The 23,531-nt window shown below is 39.3% G+C and overlaps 1 protein-coding gene across 3 annotated transcripts in view; it reads left to right on the plus strand.

Annotated features, from left to right (window-relative positions):
- Positions 1-23,531, plus strand: part of LOC106090019 (pyruvate dehydrogenase (acetyl-transferring) kinase, mitochondrial) — a 78,026-nt gene that overhangs the window by 44,233 nt on the left and 10,262 nt on the right. For all 3 annotated transcript variants that reach the window (XM_059368493.1, XM_059368491.1, XM_059368492.1), the window contains exons 2-5: positions 6,600-6,807; positions 10,340-10,530; positions 18,860-19,209; positions 19,272-19,496. In XM_059368493.1, the coding sequence (XP_059224476.1) occupies positions 6,600-6,807; positions 10,340-10,530; positions 18,860-19,209; positions 19,272-19,496 (974 nt within the window). The remainder of the gene's footprint in view (positions 1-6,599; positions 6,808-10,339; positions 10,531-18,859; positions 19,210-19,271; positions 19,497-23,531) is intronic.

Consider the following 23,531-nt stretch of genomic DNA (forward strand, 5'->3'; position numbering starts at 1 on the left):
ACATGATGCCGAGAGCTTATCGGACGTTGAGAAAATGTTTTATCTGAAAGCTCATATTAAAGGAGAAGCGTCAAAAGTAATTAAACATTTACCGGCAGATGGAAGCAATTACCAGCCAGCGTGGGAGATACTAAATCAACGCTTTGGAAATAAAAGAATTTTGTTTCAAACGATACTAGACCGATTGTTAGGTCAACCCCATGTGTGTAGTGAGAACGCTAAACAAGTAAAAGGATTACTTGATACAACAATTGAATGCGTCCAAGGGTTAAAAGCAATGAAATGCAACATCGAGGATGCTGTAATGGCGCGTGTAATCATCCGTAAGCTAGACAAAGAAGGTTTATTATTATACGAGCAGCATACAAAGAAATCGAAAGAAATTCAGGAGCTTAAAGATGTTTTGGAGTTCTTGGAGGAACGATATCAAAATTTGGAGGCAGCAGGTACAAAGAAGTACAGCAGCAATTACAATCATCGGCAACAGCAGCCTATGAAAAGTACGACACTCTATACGGATAAAAGTGCGTGTCTATACTGTAGAAAACAAGGACACTTAACGGAAGAATGTCGAAGTCTGTTGAGATTGCCAGTGGCGGAACGAGTATCATGGGTTAAAACAAAAAATATATGCCATAGATGCTTGAACCACAATCAGAATGCAAGATGCGATAGTACCATCAAATGTGGAACCTGTGGGTTTAAACATCATTCGGTACTCCATCTAACTAAGACATCCACTACATGTGTTGCTAACGGGACAAGGAGTGTCCTACTGGCAACGGCTCAGGTGCAGGTCAAGAATATACATGGAGAGATGGTTACCTTGAAAGCTTTGGTGGACCAAGGATCACAGTCAACGTTTTTAAGGGAAGAAGCAGCACAGATACTTCAAATCCCTCGAGAAAAGGCCAATATGGAATTGCATGGACTAGGTGACAATTTGGTGGGAGTTGCAAAATCAAAAGTAAAAGTTAGGATCCATCCGAGATTTCCCAGCAACTATTCACTCGATGTCGAAGCTCTTATTTTACCAGCGTTAGCTTCCGTCCATTTGGATTCTTCGTTAGTACACAACCAGGGTGTATGGAAAAACTTTCAATTGGCTGATCCAAACTACTACAAGAACGAGAGGATAGATATGGTGCTTGGCGGAGATGTGTATGTGGACATACTAAAGAACGGAATACATAAGAAGCATGGAATGTTGGGGCAACATACCAAGCTGGGATTAATGTTGTCCGGCCCATTAACGATTCGAGTCCCAGTAGCGAAAAAAGGTGTCAATGTCACTACAGAGATTGAAAGATTTTGGGAAACTGAAGAGTTGGATATGGACATGGTTACAAACGATGACGAAAAATGTTTGGATAATTATGCTGCTACAACGAAAAGAAATGAAGAAGGGCGGTTTATAGTTCAAATCCCCTTCAAAGAAGATAAAGAGCTGGGAACATCGTATAAACAGGCAGCAGCCAGACTCATTAGCCTGGAGAAAAAGCTCATCAAGGATAATGCTATGAAGCATGAATACTCAAGAATTATGGAGGAATATATTGCACTGGGGCACATGAAGCCAGTGAAACAGATTCATAGCGGTAAATATTATTTACCACATCAAGCGGTTGTTCGAGAGGACAGTCTGACTACGAAAGTCAGAGTGGTTTTCGACGGTTCCGCGAGTACAAATAATGGAAGAAGTCTGAACGACATAATGCATGTCGGGCCACGGTTGCAGAGAGACGTCTTCGACATACTACTCAACTTTCGTTTAAAAAGGTTCGTGATTTCTTCAGATGTTGAAAAAATGTACCGCCAAATAATGGTGGATGAGGAGAGCCAGCGGTATCAACATGTTCTGTGGCGGAAAGATAGGAATGAGGAAATCAAAGAATATCAGCTGACAACAGTGACATTCGGAACAGCAAGTGCCCCGTTCTTGGCCGTAAGAACCTTAATGCAGATTGCGAAAGAATGCGCGGATACGAAGGTGAAGCAAATAATTGAAGAAGATTTTTATATGGATGATCTTCTTACGGGGGCAGACACAATAGAAGAGTGTCTCCAGCTTCGATTCAAAATATCAAGGCACTTAGAGGGTTATGGATTCCATCTCAGAAAATGGTGTTCAAACAATGAACACATTGTGAAATCATCGAAAGAAGACAAGGAGAACGAAATAATAAACATCAATGAAACCACTAATGTAAAAACCCTGGGACTTCAGTGGAAACCGAAGGAAGACGAATTTCGATTTAAAATATCGGAATACCCAGCGGAGAGTACAACAAAGAGGCTGGCTTTATCATATCTAGCAAAAATATTTGATCCGCTTGGGTTGCTGACACCAGTCATAATAACGGCGAAGTTGTTTATTCAGAGTTTATGGTTGCTAGAGATGCAATGGGACCAGAAAATCGATGGAGATTTGGAGATCAGCTGGAAAGAATTCGTGACACGTATTTCGTCTCTACAAGACGTTAAGATACCTAGATGGCTAAACTCTTCATCCGAAAGTAAAATTAAAATTTTGGGATTTGCGGATGCATCAGAGAAGGCCTATGCAGCAGTGGTTTATATTAAAACCGATAAAGGAGTTTCCTTGATGGCTGCAAAAAGCAAAGTAAACCCGATTAAAAACAAAAAGACGCTTCCGAAATTAGAGCTGTGTGCAGCCTTCCTATTGGCCAGGCTGCTAAATAGAATAATTAGTGTGGTCAAAGCCGAATCGGAAGTTTATGCCTGGAGTGACTCCACAATTACACTTGCTTGGATTGAAAATAACAAGAGCAAAGATAAATTTATAAGGTCACGAGTAACCGGCATAAAAAATTTGGTATCTCAGGCGCAGTGGCGGTATGTAAAGTCAAAAGAGAATCCAGCAGACTTGGGGTCAAGAGGCGTGTCCCCAGATAAACTTGTAGACTCAAAGCTATGGTGGGAAGGTCCCCAGTGGCTGCTGTTGCCGGAGGCGGAATGGTCTCTAACCCCTCCAGAATTGAAGACATGCGCTTCCACGGCTTCCAAGGAAGCACCTACCTTATTGAACGATTTGATAGAAAGGTATTCATCATATGGAAGACTTCTAAGAGTTTACTCTTACATCTTGCGGTTTGTTGAAAAACTGAAGGGAACCCGATCCTTCCCGTCATATCTAACGAGAGAGGAGTTGTTAAAGGCGGAGAAATACATCGTTAAAGGTCATCAGAAGATAGAATGGCCAAGTGAGGTACAAAAACTTAGAGATGTCCAGAAAACAAATGTCGATCTAAGGGGCTTGCAGTTTCATCATATGAGTGGTCATGCTGCTCTTATTTTAGTTATTCTCATAATAATAATATTAGCGATATGTTTTATTAAGAAGTTTATTCAAAGGCAAAATGTATCAGCTTTAAATTTTTAGATCTTTAGAACTTATGTAAAATAATATATCTAATATTACAGTCCACTATTACAAATTATCGAACGACAAATCAAAGATATAATTAGACAAAAATACAGTCAGTCCACTATGTAGACTTACGCGCCCGGCAGAATGTTCAAAATACATTTATTTTGAACATGAGAGATAACGCATTAGCATTTCATAGCCCACGCGTTGTTATCTTATAGAGTCTGTGTGCGGTATAGGGTCTATTTGTACGATCGCCTATCTCATAAAACCAATACGCACAGCCGTATAAACCCTGCATGTGTACTTTTAAAAAGGGAATAGATAATGAGTCTAAGAAATGCATGTGTGTGTTTACTTAGGATCGTAAAATATCAGATAAGGAGAAACGGAGATATCACTGCGTTGGTATCTCGTTCTAGTTTAGTTTTAAGATTTTCATTTATTGTAGTGATAGGAAATTTGAAAATAAATGGTCAGTATAAATCTAGCATCAGAGAAGTGCGTTTTAGATTCAGCTCAACACAGTCAATAAACAGATATAGCCCCCATATGAACCGATCCCTGGATTATACTTCTTGAGCCTAAGAAGCCTCAATTGTCATCCGATTTGGTTGAAATTTGGATCATGAACTTGAGTTATGATTTTCAATATCCATACCAAGTATGATCTGAATCGGTCTATAAACAGTTATAGCCCCCATATGAACAGATCCCTGGATTAGACTTTTTGAGCATTTAGAAGCCTCAATTGTCATCCGATTTGGCTGAAATTGGAACAAGAACTTAGTTTTTGACTTTTGACCAACATCCATGGCAAGTATGATCCGAATTAGTCTACGAAACGATGTAGCACCCATATAACCCGATACCCGGATTTGACTTCTTGAGCCCATAGAAGCCTCAATTTGCATGAAATTTGGAACAAAGATTTGTGGTATGACTTTTAACATCCATGTTAAATATGATCTGAATCGGTCTATAAACTGTTATAGCCCCCATATGAACCGATCCCTGGATTAGACTACTTGAGCCTTAGAAGACTCAATTGTCATCCGATTTGGCTGAAATTCGGAACAAGAACATGAGTTATGACTTTCAACATCCATGCTAAGTATGATCCGAATCAGTCAATAAACAGATATAGCCCTCATATGAACCGATCCATGTATTAGACTTCTTGAGCCTTAGAAGCCTCAATTGTCATCCGATTTGGCTGAAATTTGGAACAAAGATTTGTGGTATGACTTTCAACGTCCATGCCAAGTATGATTCGAATCGGTCTACAAACAGATATAGCCCCCATATGAACCGATCCCTGGATTATACTACTTGAGCCTAAGATGCCTCAATTGTCATCCGATTTGGCTGAAATTCAGAACAAAAACCTAATTTTTGACATCCAACATTCATGCCAAGTATGATCCGAATCGGTCTATAAACAGATATAACTCATATGAACCGATCCCCGGTTTAGACTTCTTGAGCCTTAGAAGCCTCAATTGTCATCCGATTTGGCTGAAATTTGGATCATGAACTTGAGTTATGATTTTCAATATCCATGCCAAGTATGATCCGAATCGGTATATAAGCAGATATAGCCCCCATATAGACCGATCCCCGGATTAGACTTCTTAAGCCCTTAGAACCCTCAATTTTCATCCGATTTGGCTGAAATTTGGAACAAAGACTTATGTTATGACTTCCAACATCGATACCAAGTATGATCCGAATCGGTATATAAGTAGATATAGTCCCCATATAGGCCGATCCCCGGATTAGACTTCTTAAGCCCTAAGAACCCTCAATTTTCATCTGATTTGGCTGAAATTTGGAACAAAGACTTGTGTTATGACTTCCAACATCCAATTAAAGTATTATCTGAATCAGTTTATAAACAGATATAGCCCCCATATAAAGCGATCCCCGGATATGACTTCTTGAGCTCTTAGAAGCCTCAATTTTCACCTGATTCTGTCTGAAATTTGGCCCTAAACCCTATCTTATGAACGGTTTTACTTGTTTTTGGAAAATTTGATAAATAAATACTTAAAATTTGTTTCTTTGTCATGTTTATTCATTAAACAAATATCGATAAAAAAAACTGTTTATTGATTTTTTCCAAATTGTTAATTAAAAAAAGTTAATATTTTTATGGATATTGTCCATTATTGCTCCCCCTATTTCTTATGACAATTGAGGCATGAAGATAAATATTTTTTTTGAACTTTTTTGTTTAAGTATTCAAGTTCATAATAAAAATAATCAACAAAGTGAAAAACAGGCATATAATTTCCACAATAAAGAAATGGTTTATACATATTTAATACTACTGTTTACCGCCACCAAAACAAATTCATATTTGCTGCAATAAAACATTTTAGGAGAGAGCTATCAAGTTAACACCATTTTGCAAAAATAAACAAAACAAGAAAATAACGAAAACCCATTTTGGGTTATATTGTTGTGAGTTTATTTGTTGTCAAAATGATTAGATATTAATATGCTCCGGTGATATTATCATCATCGTTGGGACATTGTGGCCTAGAATGTTAATGGGGATAGCAGCACCTATTTGTACATACCCCACAACTATATATTGGGTTGCCCAAAAAGTAATTGCGGATTTTTCATATAGTCGGCGTTGACAAATTTTTTCACAGCTTGTGACTCTGTAGTTGCATTCTTTCTTCTGTCAGTTATCAGCTGTTACTTTAAGCTTGCTTTAGAAAAAAAGTGTAAAAAAAGTATTTTTGATTAAAGTTCATTCTAACTTTTACTAAAAATGCATTATTTACTTTCTTTTAAAAAATCCGCAATTACTTTTTGGGCTACCCAATATATATATGTCTAATATTCATATACATATATATATATATGAATATTTATTGTGTGCTGATAACAAATAAGTCCGCCGCAATAAGAAATGTATGTATTTTTGTATTCCAAATGGCACACGGTCCCTAATCGCCAGACTATATGTTTTTTTTTTTATATGTATAAAATAGAATGATGTATTGTAAACAAAACAATTGAGAAATGGAAATACTATAAATTTTATATATTATTATTGATAATTTCTATAAATCCGATTAGACTTATTTGAAGAGCACTTCTTAATTGATTATTTATGTCATTCATCAAAAAGTGTCTGATTTGTGTTTTCTTTTTGTCGCCTTGTTATTTGATTGTTCCCCTTTTGTTTCAGGTCAAAATGCCTGCGAAAAGAAATCTTATATTTTTCTGCGCAAGGAACTTCCAGTGCGTTTGGCCAATATCATGAAGGAGATTGCTCTGTTGCCCGATAACCTATTGCACACACATTCAGTGAATCAAGTCAACTCATGGTATGTGAAGAGTTTCGAAGAAGTCTTGGAATATGAAAAGGCTGATCCCACGCATGATAATCTAAAATCGTAAGTTAATCAAAAATATAATAAAAACCAGTAAGGAAAGGCAAAAGTCGGGCCGAGCCGACTATACTTTTAATAGATAGCACTTACATCTAAATTTAGTCAGACTTTAATTTTGCATACCTATTGAAATATCGAATAGAACCTTATACAATTTTCTTACGATGGTACGAAAATTGTGGCTTCTACAGCCTTAAGAGTCGAAACGCTTAAAAGATATATATGGAAGTTTTATTTAAATTGAGTTTGATGAAAATTTGCACACGCATTGGGATGTCAATTAAACATCTCATGAAAAATTTTGTAGAGATCGGACTAAAAAATGTGGCTTGTATAGCCTTAAAAGGTCATATCGGATGAAAAAATATATATGGGAGATATATCTAAATCTGGATAGATTTTTATGGAACTTTGCACACATATGAGAACGTTTAATAAAACGGCCCATGCCAAATTTTGTAAAGATAGGATCAAAATTGTGGCTTCTATAGCCTTAAAAGGCCATATCGGATGAAAAATATATATGGGAGCTACATCTAAATCTGGACCGATTTTTATGAAACTTTACACACATATGAGGGCATTAAATAAAACGGCCCATGCCAAACTTTGTAAAGATCGGATCAAAATTGTGGCTTCTACAGCCTTAAAAGGTCATATCGGATGAAAAATATATGTGGGAGCTATATCTAAATCTGGATAGATTTTTATGGAACTTTGTACACATATGAGAACGTTGAATAAAACGCTCCATGGCAAATTTTGTAAGGATGAAACCAAAATTGTGGCTTCTACAGCCTTAAAAGGTCATATCGGATGAAAGATATACATGGAAGCTATATATAAATCTGATCCGATTATGATGAAATTTTGCACACATATTGGGACGTCACAAAAAGCACTTTGTGCCAAATTTTGTAAAGATCAGACCATCAGACCTTAATAGGTCGAATCGGAAGACGGGTATATATGGGATCTATATGTAAATCTGAACCGATTTATATGAAATCTTGCACACATATTGGGACGTCACACGAAACATTTCATGGCATATTTGGTACAGGTCGCACCAAAATTGCGGCTCTTACAGCTTTAAAAGGGCATATCGGATGAAAGATATATATGGGAGCTATATCTAAATCTGAAGCGATTTATATGAAATTTTGCACACATATTAGGACGTCACATGAAACATTTCATGCCACATTTGGTAGAGATCGCACCAAAATTGCAGCTCCTACAGTTTTAAAAGGGCATATCGGATGAAAGATATATAGTGGAGCTATGTGAAAATCTGAACCGATTTCAATGAAATTTTGCACACATATTAGAACGTCAAAAGAAACACTTTGTGCCAAATTTAGTACGGATCGGACCAAAATTGTGGCACCTACAGCTTTAAAAGGGCACATTGGATGAAAGATATATATGGGAGATATATCTAAATCTGAACCGATTTCAATGAAATTTTGCACACATATTGGGACGTCAAAAGAAACACTTTGTGCCAAATTTTGTAAAGATCGGACCAAAATTGTGGCTCCTACAGCCTTAATAGGTCAAATCGGACGAAAGTTATACATGGAAGCTATATCTAAATCTGAAGCGATTTATATGAAATTTTGTACACATATTGGAACGTCACACGAAATAATTCATGCTAAATTTGGTAGAGATCGCACCAAAATTGCGGCTCCTACAGCTTTAAAAGGGCATATCGGATGAAAGATATATATGGGAGCTATATCTAAATCTGAAGCGATTTATATGAAATTTTTTACACATATTGGAACGTCACACGAAACAATTTATTCCAAATTTGGTAGAGATCGCACCAAAATTGCGGCTCCTACGGCTTTAAAAGGGCATATCGGATGAAAGATATATATGGGAGCTATATCTAAATCTAAACCGATTTTTATGAAATTTTGCACACATATTTCATCGTTAAACAAAACACCTCATGCAAAATTTTGTAAAGATCGGGCCAAAATTGTGACTTCTAAAGCCTTAATAGGCCATATCGGATGAATATATCATCATATATCGAATCAGGAAGTAATTCTAAGCCGTTCGGTATACTTAGCAATGGGTCCTCGTCTCCTTCTTAGCGTTGCAAACAAGTGCACAAATTTTATCACAGTAGTGGTGTAGGGTATAAACACCATAGTGTTGGTCAACTCAAAACAAGTAAAAGCGTGCTAAGTTCCCCGGGACTGAATCTTATATACCCTCCACCATGGATAGCATTTGTCGAGTTCTTTGCGCGATGTCTCTTTTTAGGCAAACAAAGAATAATGAATAAGAACTATTATGCTATTGGATCTATTTATATCAAGTTATAGTCTTGAATGCTGAACATTGTAGAAGTCATTGTGTGACATTTCAATCCCTTCGGAAAAGAATTGCGCCTTGTAGGGGCTCAAGAAGCAAAATCGGGAGATCGGTTTATATGGGAGTTGTATCAAGCTATCGATCGATTCACACCATATTGGACAGGTATATTAAAGGTTATGGGAGAAGCCGTTGTACAAAATTACCAAATTGGATGAGAATTGAGCCCTCTAGCGGCCTAAGAAGTCAAGATCCAAGATCGGTTTATATGTCAGCTATATCAGGTTAGGTACCGATTTGAATCATACTTAGCACAGTTGTTGGAAGTCATAACAAAACACCTCATGGAAAATTTCACCGCATTCGGATAAGAATTGGGCCCTCTAGCAGCTCTATAAGTCAAGATCCAAAATCGGTTTATATGGCAGCTACACCAGGCTGTAGGCCGATTTCGAACACATTTGTTGGAAGTGATACCAATACATCACGTGCGAAATTTCAGTCAAATCGGACGATAATTGCGCCCTCTAGAGGCTTAAGAAGTCATGGCCCTAGATCGGTTCATATGGCAGCTATATCAGGTTATGAACCGATTTAAACCATACTTAGCACAGTTGTTGGAAGTGATACTAAAACACCATGTGCAAAATTACGGCGAAATCGATTAAGAATTGCGCCCTCTAGTGGCTGAAGAAGTCAAGACCCAAGATCGGTTTATATGGCAGCTATATTAGGTTATGGACTGATTTAGACCATACAGAACACAGTTATTGGGAGTCATATCAAAGCACCTCATGCAAAATTTCAGTCAAATCGGATGAGAATTACGCCCTCTAGAGGCTCAAGAAGTCAAGACCCAAGATCGTTTTAAATGGCAGCTATATCAAACAAACGATTTGGCCCATTTACAATCCCAACCGACCTACACTGATAAAAAGTATTTGTGCAAAATTTCAAGCGCCTTGCTCTACTTCTTCCAAAGTTAGTGTGCTTTCGACGGACAGACGGACGGACATTACTAGATCGACTTAAAATGTCATGACGATCAAGAATATATATGTATTTTATAGGGTCTTAGACTCATATTTCAATGTGTTACAAACAGAATGACGAAATCAGTATATCCCCATCCTATGGTGCAGGGTATAAAAAATAATAATTTACTAATTTCAAAACTATTTTCTCATGTTCCTTTTTCTAGATTCTGCAGTGCCTTGGAGCACATACGAAATCGTCATAGTGATGTGGTTCAAACCATGGCTCAGGGTGTCCTTGAAATGAAGGCTATCGAAAATGGCAATGTGGACTCATCGATGGAAACCTCAGTACAATATTTTCTGGATCGCCTTTATATGTCACGTATTAGCATACGCATGTTAATCAATCAGCACAGTAAGTGAAAAATGAAAATAAAAAGAAAAACATCGATGCATTTTCTTCCACTTAAAGCATGCTAATGTGGAGCGAATTGAAAAATTCTCACAGCTATCTGTGAAAATGATTATTAGAGTGGCTTTCTTTTGAAAATATTGATAACATTTGCAAATATTAGCCATAATATGTGTTTGGCTATCTTCTACTAGCCAATATGGGTATGCAATAAATGTAATATAGGGTTGCCGAAAAAGTAATTGCGGATTTTTCATATAGTCGGCGTTGACAAATTTTTTCACAGCTTGTGACTCTGTAATTGCATTCTTTCTTCTACCAGTTATCAGCTGTTAATTTTAGCTTGCTTTAGAAAAAAAGTGTAAAAAAAGCATATTTGATTAAAGTTCATTCTAAGTTTTATTAAAAATGCATTTACTTTCTTTTAAAAAATCCGCAATTATTTTTTGGGCAACCCAATAATATTATAGCATTAAATTATAGTGTCAAGTTGATGATATTAGATGTATTCGTATCAATTTTTTCTCATTTAATGAAACCAATTTGAGTAATTTTATTGCCAAAGCACCGGAGATGGCTACACAACTTTATCAGGGCTTACTTTTTGTTGCCATTTTTATTTCCTGTTGGCAATTAAACCGACAGCTATAAAAGCTTCATTTAATCGGTGTAGATTACAGTTAATCTGCCTACAGTTAGTTTCATATTTAGGCCAATTTATTCTTTTTTATAAATTATTTCAATAAATACATATTTTTAATTAAATATATTTTGTGTAGAAAACATGCATGTACAAAAAAACAGCAAAACATATTCATAAAATTGGAAGCACTTACATTTTTGTGTTCATACTGTATGCATTACCGTGAAGCGCAGATTTTTCTTGGGTAAACTACAGCTGCACGGTGGTTGCTGCCATTGATCAAAATTCTAAAACTAAAAGTCTAACATTTGGTACCGTATATGCATACATTAACTGTTAAGAGGTTAAGCATCTCAATAGTATACCTGTGATTGACTTATTCTAACGGTACTCTTGAAGAATAGCACCAAAAGACAGAAGGTAGAATTTGTTGGTTTCATACGTGTGATACTGAAAATTTATAATGGATACCCAAAGCGAAGCATGTTAGAAGGGTTGATAATTTACGGCCTATCTCCATACTTCCTGCAATGTCTAAGATTGTTGAACACATAATGAAGAATCAAATATTACAATCATCGCAGCTTCGAATACACGATTTGCAATATGCCTTTCGCCAAGGACTCAGCACCACTCATTTGCTGCTTAAGCTAACTGATTCCATCCGAGTGAATGCCAATAACGGAAAACGCAGTGTGATGGTTTCTCTTGACTTGTCACAAGCCTTCAATTCTATTAATTTTGTTCGATTACTTACTAAATTGCGTGATTTTTTCAATTTTTCTACATCTGCCTGCAAACTGATACTTTCTTACTTAAGTAACAGATCTCAGTATGTGGTTCTGAACGGTGCAAACTCAAGCATGCTTTCTCTTCATTCTGGTGTACCACAAGGTTCCATCTTGGGTCCACTTTTATTTATACTTTACGTGAATGATTTGCATCGTTTTACTTCTTGTAGGAGTTGTGAGGCGTTTATGTTTGCTGATGACATTTTCTTGCTATTTAATGGCAGTTCTACAACACCTGATATTCTTGAGAATGATATATTGGGTTGCCCAAAAAGTAATTGCGGATTTTTTAAAAGAAAGTAAATGCATTTTTAATAAAATTTAGAATGAATTTTCATCAAATATACTTTTTTTTTACACTTTTTTTTCTAAAGCAAGCTAAAAGTAACAGCTGATAACTGACAGAAGAAAGAATGCAATTACAGAGTCACAAGCTGTGAAAAATTTGTCAACGCCGACTATATGAAAAATCCGCAATTACTTTTTGGGCAACCCAATAAATTGGGGTTTGGGCAGGGTTGTTAACTGGGCTTCTGTCAATGCTTTAAGGATTAATCCCACTAAATCCAAGGCTCTAATGTTTGGAAGATATACTACCACATCTCTTAACATTTTTGTTGGAAATTCTGAAATTGAGTTTGTCGACCGACATAGATGTCTGGGTGTTATTGTTGACACTGAGTTATCTTTTAGGTACCATATTGATGACTTGTCAGGGAAGGTTTTACGAAGGCAAGATTGGTCTTGTATGTATTCTTCGATTGTTTACCTACCTTTCAAGGTGAAAAAGCTTCTGGCTTATTCTCTGTTAATGTCTCAGATACTTTACGGTTTGGAGTTTTTTTCAGGTACTATTCAGGCTAACTTTACAAAATTGAGGCGAATTGTAAATTCCTTTGTGCGGTTTGCCTACAATGTCCGAAGACGAGATCGTATATCTTGCTTCGTAAAAGGTTTTCTTAATTGCTCATTTAAAAGGTTTGTCGAGTGTAGGAATTTACTACTTTTTCATAACGCTTTTGCTAATATTAGACCTGTTCCTCTAAGGAGGATTTTTGTATTCTCTCGGTCTACTAGAAACCCGCAATTATTTATTCCCAGAATTAGAAGGAACATACATGCGAGATCATATGCTGTTAGAGTAGCAAGATGCTGGAACCGACTGCCTCATGAATTACGCATCTTTTCCCATTCCAACAACGTTTTCCGTTTAAAACTTCTTGATTATTATAACTTTTTTGCCGATGGTTAATTTTTTTCTCCTTGTTCTATTCTTACTTCGGATTTTCAAAGCTGCACTATTTTTAATTCTCGTGAACTTTGTTGGACCACTTTCTATTTATCGCTCTCTTCCATTTGGATTTCTTTTATATTCTTTATTTTTTATGGCTGGGGAGCCAAATATTAGGTAAATAATATAATAAAGTACCTCATTATGTTAAGAAATGAATTTAATTATCTGTTATACTCAGGTTACTGAAATGTTTGTATGTAATTATTTTATGGGCCTTATTGGCTTTATATGGCATATTTGGTTAATGAAATGAAAAATGAAAGGTATTAACTTGAGTTTTATGTACTGCTGTGTATGTTATGTTGTTGTATAGGTTATTCAAAATTCGTGTTTTTTATTTGTATGCTTTGTAATGTTATCTCGCCAGTTTAATTGAGCTTTACGAAGGTTTTTAGTTGTGTTCCCTCTTGAATTCCCCATAGAAATTTTACACCAATGACGATGGTGGTCTTAAGAAGCTTCATGCAAAATTTTAGCTAAAAATGTTTGCAACATTTGAAGTTATAACCAAAATACTAGAAATGCCTGTATGTTTTTGGTCAGTTTTAAATTTTTTTATATACATTGGTTAGGTTAGGTTAAAGAGCGTGCAGATATTAATCTGTCCCATGCCACTATAGACATACACCTAAGCCAGTAATCGACTTGTTGTGCATTTTAAAAACTATAAAGTAACCTCTAAAAAGAAAATTTTAAGTTAGGAATTCCGTGCTACTTACAAAATGCTTAATTGTTTTCAATACCATTCCCCTAAGTTGGTTCATGTATGATATTGTGTCTCCACCTATTATGGTACCGGTATCTGTTGGACGCGAAAGCCGGGCAATAACAAAGGAAATGCGCCAACGTCGCATCATCTTCCCCGCATGCATATCACGTGCCGCACCGTTTTTACATAAGTAAGCTCGTAGTCCTATGTGTCCCGTTATGACACCAATAGCTACACTGACCTCCTTCTTGCTTTCTTTCAGTAACAGCCTCGTCTTCTCACGATCTGGATCCCCCATAGGATTTTTACCGTTCTACCGACCGTTTCGCTGTTCTACAATGTTACATGCGCATTCGTCGCCCACTCTCTTAACTCGGACTGCGTCGACCCAATAGGCTTCGGGTTAACCAAGTTTATTGACGGCAGTCCTCTGTCCTCCACCGCCAAATCGTCTGCTCTTTCATTTCCTCTAACTCAGTTATGGCCCGGCACCCAAACGATGCGTACTTTCCCATCCTCAGAGAAGGATTTACATACATACTAGTTTGGGGCGATTAGTATGGAAGAAAAAAATTCTTTATGGGCCCCTTGCGTTTCTGACTTATAGGACAGTACTGAGCAAAAAGTCCATTAGACTATACGTCTACGGCGAAAATAGAGTCTCCAGCCTTTGATTTCTCAGTCCTCCTCAGAGAAGGATTTACATACATACTAGTTTGGGGCGATTAGTATGGAAGAAAAAAATTCTTTATTGGCCCCTCGGGTTTCTGATTTATAGGATAGTATTGATCAAAATATACGTCTACGGTGAAAATCGGACTCCAGATTTTAATTTCTCAGTCACGTTTTTTTTGATAATTTGGCCTATAACAGCCAAACCATTGAGATCTTCGATCCAATATTAAGACAAAAATGGTAGCCAAGACAATAGTTAAGAACTCTGTAGTACATCGCAAAAGCATTGGAAAGCTCCTTCAGGCAGTTTCGGCCTTGTGAAAGTGAATTTTTTTTTGAAAATATCAACAAATTACTATGAAAATCTGAAAATGGTCGTGGCAGATCCGTCTGTAGGCAGCTATATCGAAATATAGTCCAATTAAGTCCATATTTGGTTCGAAATTCTTACAATTAACTGTTCCAAATTTCATCGAAATCGGGTAATAAATGCGACAATTATGGGCTTAAAACTAAAAATCGACAGATCGGTCTATATGCCAGCTATATAGAACTATAGCCCGATTTGGACCATATTCGGTTCGGATAATATTCGGGTAATGAATGTGGCTTTTATGTATTTTTGGCCGCTCTTTCCATAAAAGTCCCACTACATTGGCCTGTGGTGGTGATTTCGAGCCGTAGCATACTCTCTGCTACTGAAACGTAAACTGGGGAAGCATCTTCGCCGGGTTTTACTAGCCGCCAACCGACTGATGTGTGGAACATTTTGACGAAGTTTCCTGGCTCGAGTCTTGCAAAAGAGAATTCCTTTCATTTACCTAAGCCATTGATCCTCTCTGGCTTATAAGAAGAAGAAAGACCTTTAGTAGACATGGGGAATATAAGCTGGCCTGGCTATCCCAAACGTTAATTTTCTAATTTGGCAACGGTTCAGCAAGCATTCAAAAAGCATGAAAGAATTTCATCCCCAAAACACCTAAGACCAACAATAGTTTTAAAAGTCTTCGAATCTTTACTAATATCGCTAAGACAGGTTAGTGAGTTTAGCAAGGAAAACTGAAGAAGAAGTGTCCATACGCCAAGCTTTTCGCCGCGCAGAATGCTCTGATGCAACTAGTGAATGAACCGACACAAAGTTCATGTGTCGAAGGGTACCAACATAACACTCTTGACCTATTCTTAACTTCGCACCCTCAGAAGTATCAAGTTAATCTCCTTGCACCTCTTGGTAATTTCGATCACTTCACCATTTCAGCATCTTTTTCGTACTCTGCTCTCCGCGTCGCCTCTTCCCCAGCCCCGAAGCGATCAACTTCTGTATACGAAAGTCCACGATGGGCTGAGCTTAACGAATTTTTCCATCATTTTATTTGGAAACTTGGTTTTCTAAACGGTTTCGCAAATGCTGCTGCTGAAATGGTGGAGGGAGTAATATTAATAGGAATGAGATCGTGCATTCCGACTAAGAATTTATCGGTTAAATCAAAGGATAACATTTAGTTTAACCGGGCATGCAGAGATGCTTTCAGATGAAAACAGGATACATTTAGGATTTGGCGTCTGAACAAAAATGCCAATACCGAAATGCTGCGCAAACAGGCAAGAACTTCGCGTGCCAGAGAAATTAGATACGAAAAGTTTCTTTACGAACAACGTCTACGTCTTAAAGATAATGCTTCTTCGAGGGGAAGCAAGGCTTTGGTCATTTGTAAAAATAGTAAAGGGCAACCCATCGGCAGTCCCAACTCTTGTTAAGGGTGACCAGGTATTCACTGACTCGGTTGATAAGGCTAATCTACTGGCTGAAATGTTTGCAGGAAATTCTTTCTCGCCTTTTAGCAATCAACCACTCCCCGTGATTGAAAGTGTATCTTCTTCGATGCCTAGATATTCTTTCGAACACATGGAGTTAAAAGGTTCCGTACGGATCTCAACGTTAATAAAAATTCGGGGCCTGGTCGGTATATCAACACTCGTCCTTTGTAAGTATTCTTTGACGCTTGCTCGTCCACTATGCAACCTTGTTTACCTAGCGGTAGTTTTCCCGGCGCGTTGGAAGGTTGCATAGGTTCAGCCCATCCCCAAAGAAGGTGGGGTGAAAAACCTTGCGAATTACCGGCAAGTGCGATATGCTCCTCGCTCTCCAAGGTTATGGAATGGAGGGAATGGTTAACCATTATCTTGTGAGATACTTAGAGTCCAATGGCCTTCTTAGCGATTGAGAATATGTGTTCGCTCTACAGGAGACCAAATGGCATTTCTCTCGCAACGTTGAAGTAGCTCTATCCACCAGTTTGGTGAGAGTAAGGTTTTGCCTCTGGATATCTCCAAGGCATTTGATAAGGTCTGGCATGGTGCACTTTTATCGAAGCTTTTCGCTTTTGGAGTCGGTAATAACTTCGTTCGATTTATATCGAGCTTTCTCAGAGATCGGACTATGCAAGTTGTTGTAGACGGGTTCTCATCCGATGTGTATACATTGACCGCAGGTTTGTCACAAGGCTCTGTCCTTTGCCCTTCACTTTGTCTTATTTTCCAGTTTACGAACCCAGTTTACTCATTTGCCGATGACAGTAGTCTGTGTCATTCATATTCATTCGACCATAGGCCCAGTCTTTTTGTCTAGTCTTGTGGACAGAATGCGCATTATGAATGAGACGCTCTCCCATGATTTGTTGGCCGTTTTCGAGTGGGGTAGAATGAACAGAGTAGAACGCACCCTATCTTAGTCGCTGAGTTCCTGAATCTGCCAACTCAACAGAATCAAGCAGACGAAAGATAGAACACAACAAACAAGTTTACTGCTTTCAACTAAGTGCACGTGTCCATCTCAGCTCTAGGTCAAGCATCGTGCCATGTGGGTTTGAACAGCCCTTATAACGATACGCTTGCAGTGGACAGTTACCGATTGATGGACAACCGCCTTCCGTAGGCCTCCGTAGCGCAGAGGTTAGCATGTTCGCCTATGACGCTGAACGCCTGGGTTCGGATCCTGGCGAGACCATCAGAAAAATTTTCAGCGGTGGTTTTCCCCTTCTATTGCTGGCAACATTTGTGAGGTACTATGCCATGTAAAACTTCTCTCCAAAGAGGTGTCACACTGCGGCACACCGTTCGGACTCGCCTATAAAAAGGAGGCCCCTTATCATTGAGCTTAAACTTGAATCGGACTGTACTCATTGATATGTGAGAAGTTTGTCCCTGTTCTTTAGTGGAATTTGCAATTTGCAATTTGACAACCGCCTTCCATAGCATCAGAAAAAGTTTACATTCCACGTTAAACCTGTGTAGCCCTGACTTAACTGCGATCCGACGGATTTAGCCGTCGCCTAGTGGATAAAATTACAATCCACGTATACTATCCTAGTTGCAAAGTGCATAGATCTGAAAAGCATCTGCTTTAATGACTAAAATACGCACAAAGGCCACCGGCAAAATGTTCTCAAAAAACATGTCACTACAGTAATTTGACCATTTGTAGGTTCGGAAACACCTAACTTGTACTTTCCAAATGCAATTCGATATAGCCTGTGCCTTATATCAGTTAATCAAACCAACCATTCTCAATGTGACTCAGATAATTAATTAATTAAACTTTTAATTTTAGATGATCGATGGAATAATGGTATCTTTTAATACATATTTTGTTTTTAAATAAGTTGACCGAGTGCAAAATAAAAAACCAATGCAACTAAAATTTTTATCATTGGAGATAATTATGTCTCTGTTTGAAAATATACTTTAGCCACTTTTGACTCTATCTACCAAAACAAAATAGAAATGACTTAAGAGCTAAAGAAGTCAAGTCTAAATTTTAAAGCAATGCAAATGTATTTACTTCCAATTAAAGAAAAGAGGGGAACTTCTCTCTTTTCATGTCAAGACAAATTTCTTCTATTGGGTTGCCCAAAAAGTAATTGCGGATTTTTCATATAGTCGGCGTTGACAAATTTTTTCAACGGCTTGTGACTCTGTAATTGCATTCTTTCTTCTGTCAGTTATCAGCTGTTACTTTTAGCTTGCTTTAGAAAAAAAGTGTAAAAAAAGCATATTTGATTAAAGTTCATTCTAAGTTTCATTAAAAATACATTTACTTTCTTTTAAAAAATCCGCAATTACTTTTTGGGCAACCCAATACAACCCTGGTAGTCTTTAAGCCTGTTCAATATCACTACCTTTCCCTCTCTCTCTCTCTCTCTCTCTCTCTCAACCCTTAGCAATACTATTTGGTCAATCAGCAGAAAGTCAAGGACGTCATGTTGGTTGCTTAGATCCTGCCTGTAAACTCTCCGATGTTGTGCATGATGCCTACGAGAATGCCCGTTTTCTATGTGACCAATACTATTTGGTTAGTCCAGAATTGGAAATCGAAGAACACAATAGAATGCCCGGTGAATCGTTACCCATACGCACAGTGTATGTTCCCTCACATCTGTATCATATGCTCTTTGAGCTCTTCAAAAATTCTATGCGTGCTGTTGTGGAACATCATGATCAGGATGAATGTGATAAATTGCCCCCCATTAAAGTTGTGATTGTGCGTGGCAAAGAAGATATTTGTGTAAAGGTAAGTTAATGTGGGACACCCTATTGTTTTGAAATTTTCTTAAATCGCTTTGTCTTTTACAGATCTCAGATCAAGGTGGCGGCATTGCTCGCTCACAAACCGATCAATTGTTTAAGTATATGTATAGTACGGCTCCCCAGCCCTCCAAATCGGATTTGCACACTGTACCTTTGGCTGGCTATGGGTATGGTCTGCCTATATCACGTTTGTATGCTCGCTATTTCCATGGTGATATTGTGCTATTGTCATGTGAAGGTTATGGCACTGATGCCATTATTTATTTGAAGGTAAGTCGGACAACAAAGATTTGTAAAAAAAAATTAAAAAAGGAAAATAATTTCCTTATTCGATTATGGTATGATATCTTCTGCTTGATTCTGTTGTATATCCAGATCCGGGAACTCTGCGACTAAAGTGGCACTCCACAAAAGGGGAACTGGTTTTGAGTCGAGTGGGTTGTTGTTGTTGTTGTAGCAGTTTATTGTGTACTATCTTTCGTCTGCTTGATTCTGTTGAGTGTCAAGACCCAGGAACTCCGCGACTAAGATGGGGTGCGTCCACAGGGATCTGGGTCTGAGTCGAGTGGGTCTAGCTGGGCAGTTAAACAGGTGACATGTGGTCCCTGGTCACAATTGGGACACACATCCAGCAGTTCGTCTTCAATCCTTGCTCTGTAGGAGTTGAGGCGGTTGCATCTGCCGGATCCCAATTGAGCCGGAATCACTCTGGTTTGCCGGGGGAGGTCAATTTCTTCAGGTGCAATGGGAGGTAGACGTTCTTCAAGGACCACAACCAGCCGTCTGTCTGTCCGTCCGTCTGCATGAATGTTGTCTAGACCCACTTGATATGCCGCTTGATCTAGAAGTTCTCTCTTGTAGTCCTGAACCTCTCGGTCTAGATCATGTGGATCCACCTTAAGGCTTCTGGCCAGTGGATGATGACTTTCCAGTAGGTATTGCTCGAACAGCATGCAGTTATGGTTTCGCACGGGAAGGATCTTTCTCTCTTGATGGAGATGATCCACGTAGGAACTGAGGAGACAGTTCGAAGAGTGGCATTCTGACAGATCTGAATATTATTCTTGCGTGAAACATAGCTGACGAGACCAAATCGGCGCTGTATAAATTACCACAGACTGGCCAATTTTACGCGGTCAACAAAGTTGCTTTGCTTGCGACTAAGATGGGGTGCGTCCTAAGATGGGGATCTGGGTCTGAGTCGAGTGGGCCTGGCTGGGCAGTTAACGTGACATTTCGTGGCGTCCCTGTTTACAATCGGGACATATATCTTGCACGTCGGTATCAATCCGTGCTCTGTAGGAGCGACATCTGCCGGAACGTAATTGAGCCAGAGCTACTCTGGTTTGTGGGGGGAGGTCAATTTCTTCAGGTGCAATGGGAGGCGGTCGTTCTCTAAGGAATAAATTCACCCGGTAGCCATTTACTGAATCTACTACCGTGTCTGCATGAATGTTGCTGGACCTGCTTGTTTTCTCTTGTAGCGCTGAAGCGCTCTAGCTCATGTAGATCTACCTAAAGGCTCCTGGGTGGTGGATATCTATCCACAAGATGATGATTTGGATGGTCTCTGCGATAACAGCCCAAAAGGTATTGCTGAGACATTCTTCTCACTGGTAGGATCTTTGTCTCCTGATGGAGGTGGTCCACATGAGAACTGAGGAGACAGCCTCCCAGTTTGGAGGGGAGCATTCTAACATATCTGAATATTATTCCACTACGTGTCACAAATCTAATGAGACCACACTGGCGCTGCATAACTTACCACAGACCGGCCAATTGCTTCGTACGTGTTCAACAAGGTTTCTTTGTCTGCACCCCAAGTGCTGCCAGCAAGTGACTTCAGGACCTTGTTTCTACTTTTGACTTTATTGCAATTTGCTGTGGCATATGGGGAGAATGTATAAGAGCTGTCAAATGTGACGCCAAGTATTTTGGGACACTTGATGGTCGGAATCGTTTCTCCATCGACTTCACCTCATTATTAACCTCGCACCTATTTGTAGTGAACCATAAAGATTTGGTGGCAGATATCTTCAGATTTCTTGCATCGAAAAAAGCGACATGGTCGTGGAGGTAGTCATTTAACCTATCGCATATATCAACAATGGGCCGGGGGCCTGATGCCATGATCTTACAATCGTCTGCATGCAATCTCTATGCCATCTGGAAGGGGTGGAATTGAGGATAGGTAGAGGTTAAACAGTGCCGAAGATATCACCCCACCTTGGGGAACTCCCTTTTCACTCTACGGTGTTTCGAGTTGTTTTCCCTAAATTCCACAAATGACTAGCGACCACACAGATAATTCGCGACCCAGCGTTTCAGGTCTGGTTGGAGGGATGTGTTGGCGATGTCTCAAATAGTTTGGCATTGCTGACCGTATCGAATGACTTCCATAGGTCCAGCGCCACGAGGAATGTCCTATCACATGGCCTGGGCTTATTGAAGCCACGGAAAATGTGTACGGTGATGGCATGCAAAGTAGTTGTTGTGCCATGCAGTCATCGAAAGCCATGCTGATGCTCGGCAATTCCCCAACGAGGCTTGGGAGGAGCAGTCCTTCAAGCGTCCTGACCACTGGTGAGAGATGGGAGATTGATGTGTACGACTCCCGATTATATTAATCCCTTAGGCTTCAGTAGTGGACAGTAGATTGGCAGAGTTATGCCCATCTTCCAGATATCGGGCACTATAAGAGTGTTCAAAGACAGGTTGAGGACAATGAGACTCCGGCACTTAGGTGGGACTAAATACTAGACTTCAACCAGCATAGGGACATGGAATGGAGAGGCCACCTTAGCGCAGGATCAGCATGCGCCTATGACGCTGAAGGCATGGGTTCGAATCCTAGCGAGACCATCAGAAAAATTTTCAGCGGTTATCCCCTCCTAATACTGGCAACATTTGTGAGGTACTATGCCATGTAAAACTTCTCTCAAAAAGAGGTGTCGCACTGCGGCCCGCCGTTCGGATTCGGCTATAAAAAGAAGGCCGCTTATAATTGAGCTTATACTTGAATCGGACTGCACTCATTGATATGTGAGAAGTTTGCCCTCATGGGTAAAATTTGCAATTTGTGAATAGCATGGAATTCCTGTCTTAGACTATCCCATGGTAACCGGTTGTACGTACCGGATTGTTGTTGTTGTAACCACATTTTCATGTGGAGGTGGCGATCCTCGTCAAGCTCTTATAGATGAGCAAGTTTGTTCCGGTCCAAAGGACCGATCGCCACGAAAACAGGGTGGCCATTGGTTGTTTAAAGGCGACAATAACCCCCTTTTCATATCGAGTATCATAGGCACTCAGTATTTGTGCAAGAGCCGGTGCCGCCCGACCTCTCAATGAGACTCTCCGCTCGATACCGCTGATTGTCCGCGACTGCCGTTGCAACTATTTTGTATGGAGCATTCCAGTATCCTATGTAGTCCTATGTGTTCCGTTATGATACCGAAAGCTTTACTTCCTTTCAGTAAAAGCCTCGCCTTCTCACAATCTGGATTTCCCCACAGGATTTTCGCCATCCTACCGACCATTTCTCTGTTTCTCAGGATTACATGGGCATTCGTCGCCTACGCCCTTAACTCGGACTGCGTCCACCCGAATGGCTTCGGGTTAACCAAGTTTATCTGGCCTTTACTGCCAAATCGTTTGCTTTCTTATTACCAGTTGCTCCGCTATGGGCCGTCACCCATGCATTGCAAGTTATTCCATCCTCAAAAAAGGCATTCATCTCCTTACATTGCAAGAATGTTCGCGATCTTACCGTCCTGGTTGTTATTGCCCTTATGACTTTTTTACTGTCCGTAAAGATGTTCATACCCGACGCCCTCGCGTTAACACCATACCACCTGACGTATTCCGTGATAGCCCGGAACTCCGCCTGCAGGACCGTATTATGGTCAGGCAGTCTAAAACAGAGCTCAGTCCCTGGGTTCTTAATGTAGACCCTGGCCCATTCTGTCCTCTAGCTTTGATCCATCCGTGTAACACGAACTTTTTGACGGTGTCAATACATTCCACCGACACAAAACGCAGCTTAAAGATGTCCCCTCTAAATTCGCAGCTCATCATTTGTATGGTTGGAGCTTGTATAGAGTTCCACACATGTTGGAAAAAGCGCTCCTTAATCACATCCTCCTCATGGGACCGATGATCTAGTGGAATCCTACCGGATGCACTTTTGTGCTTACCATTCTCAGCGACCATCTTCCCCTTCCGATATGTCTGTGACCTACTTTTGGAAGTCTGGGGCCGTGCGCGCTTCCTTCATTCCTATTCCGACTTTTTCTCCCTCCGCAG

This window comes from Stomoxys calcitrans, chromosome 5 (assembly GCF_963082655.1).
Source record: "Stomoxys calcitrans chromosome 5, idStoCalc2.1, whole genome shotgun sequence".
NCBI lineage: Eukaryota > Metazoa > Arthropoda > Insecta > Diptera > Muscidae > Stomoxys > Stomoxys calcitrans.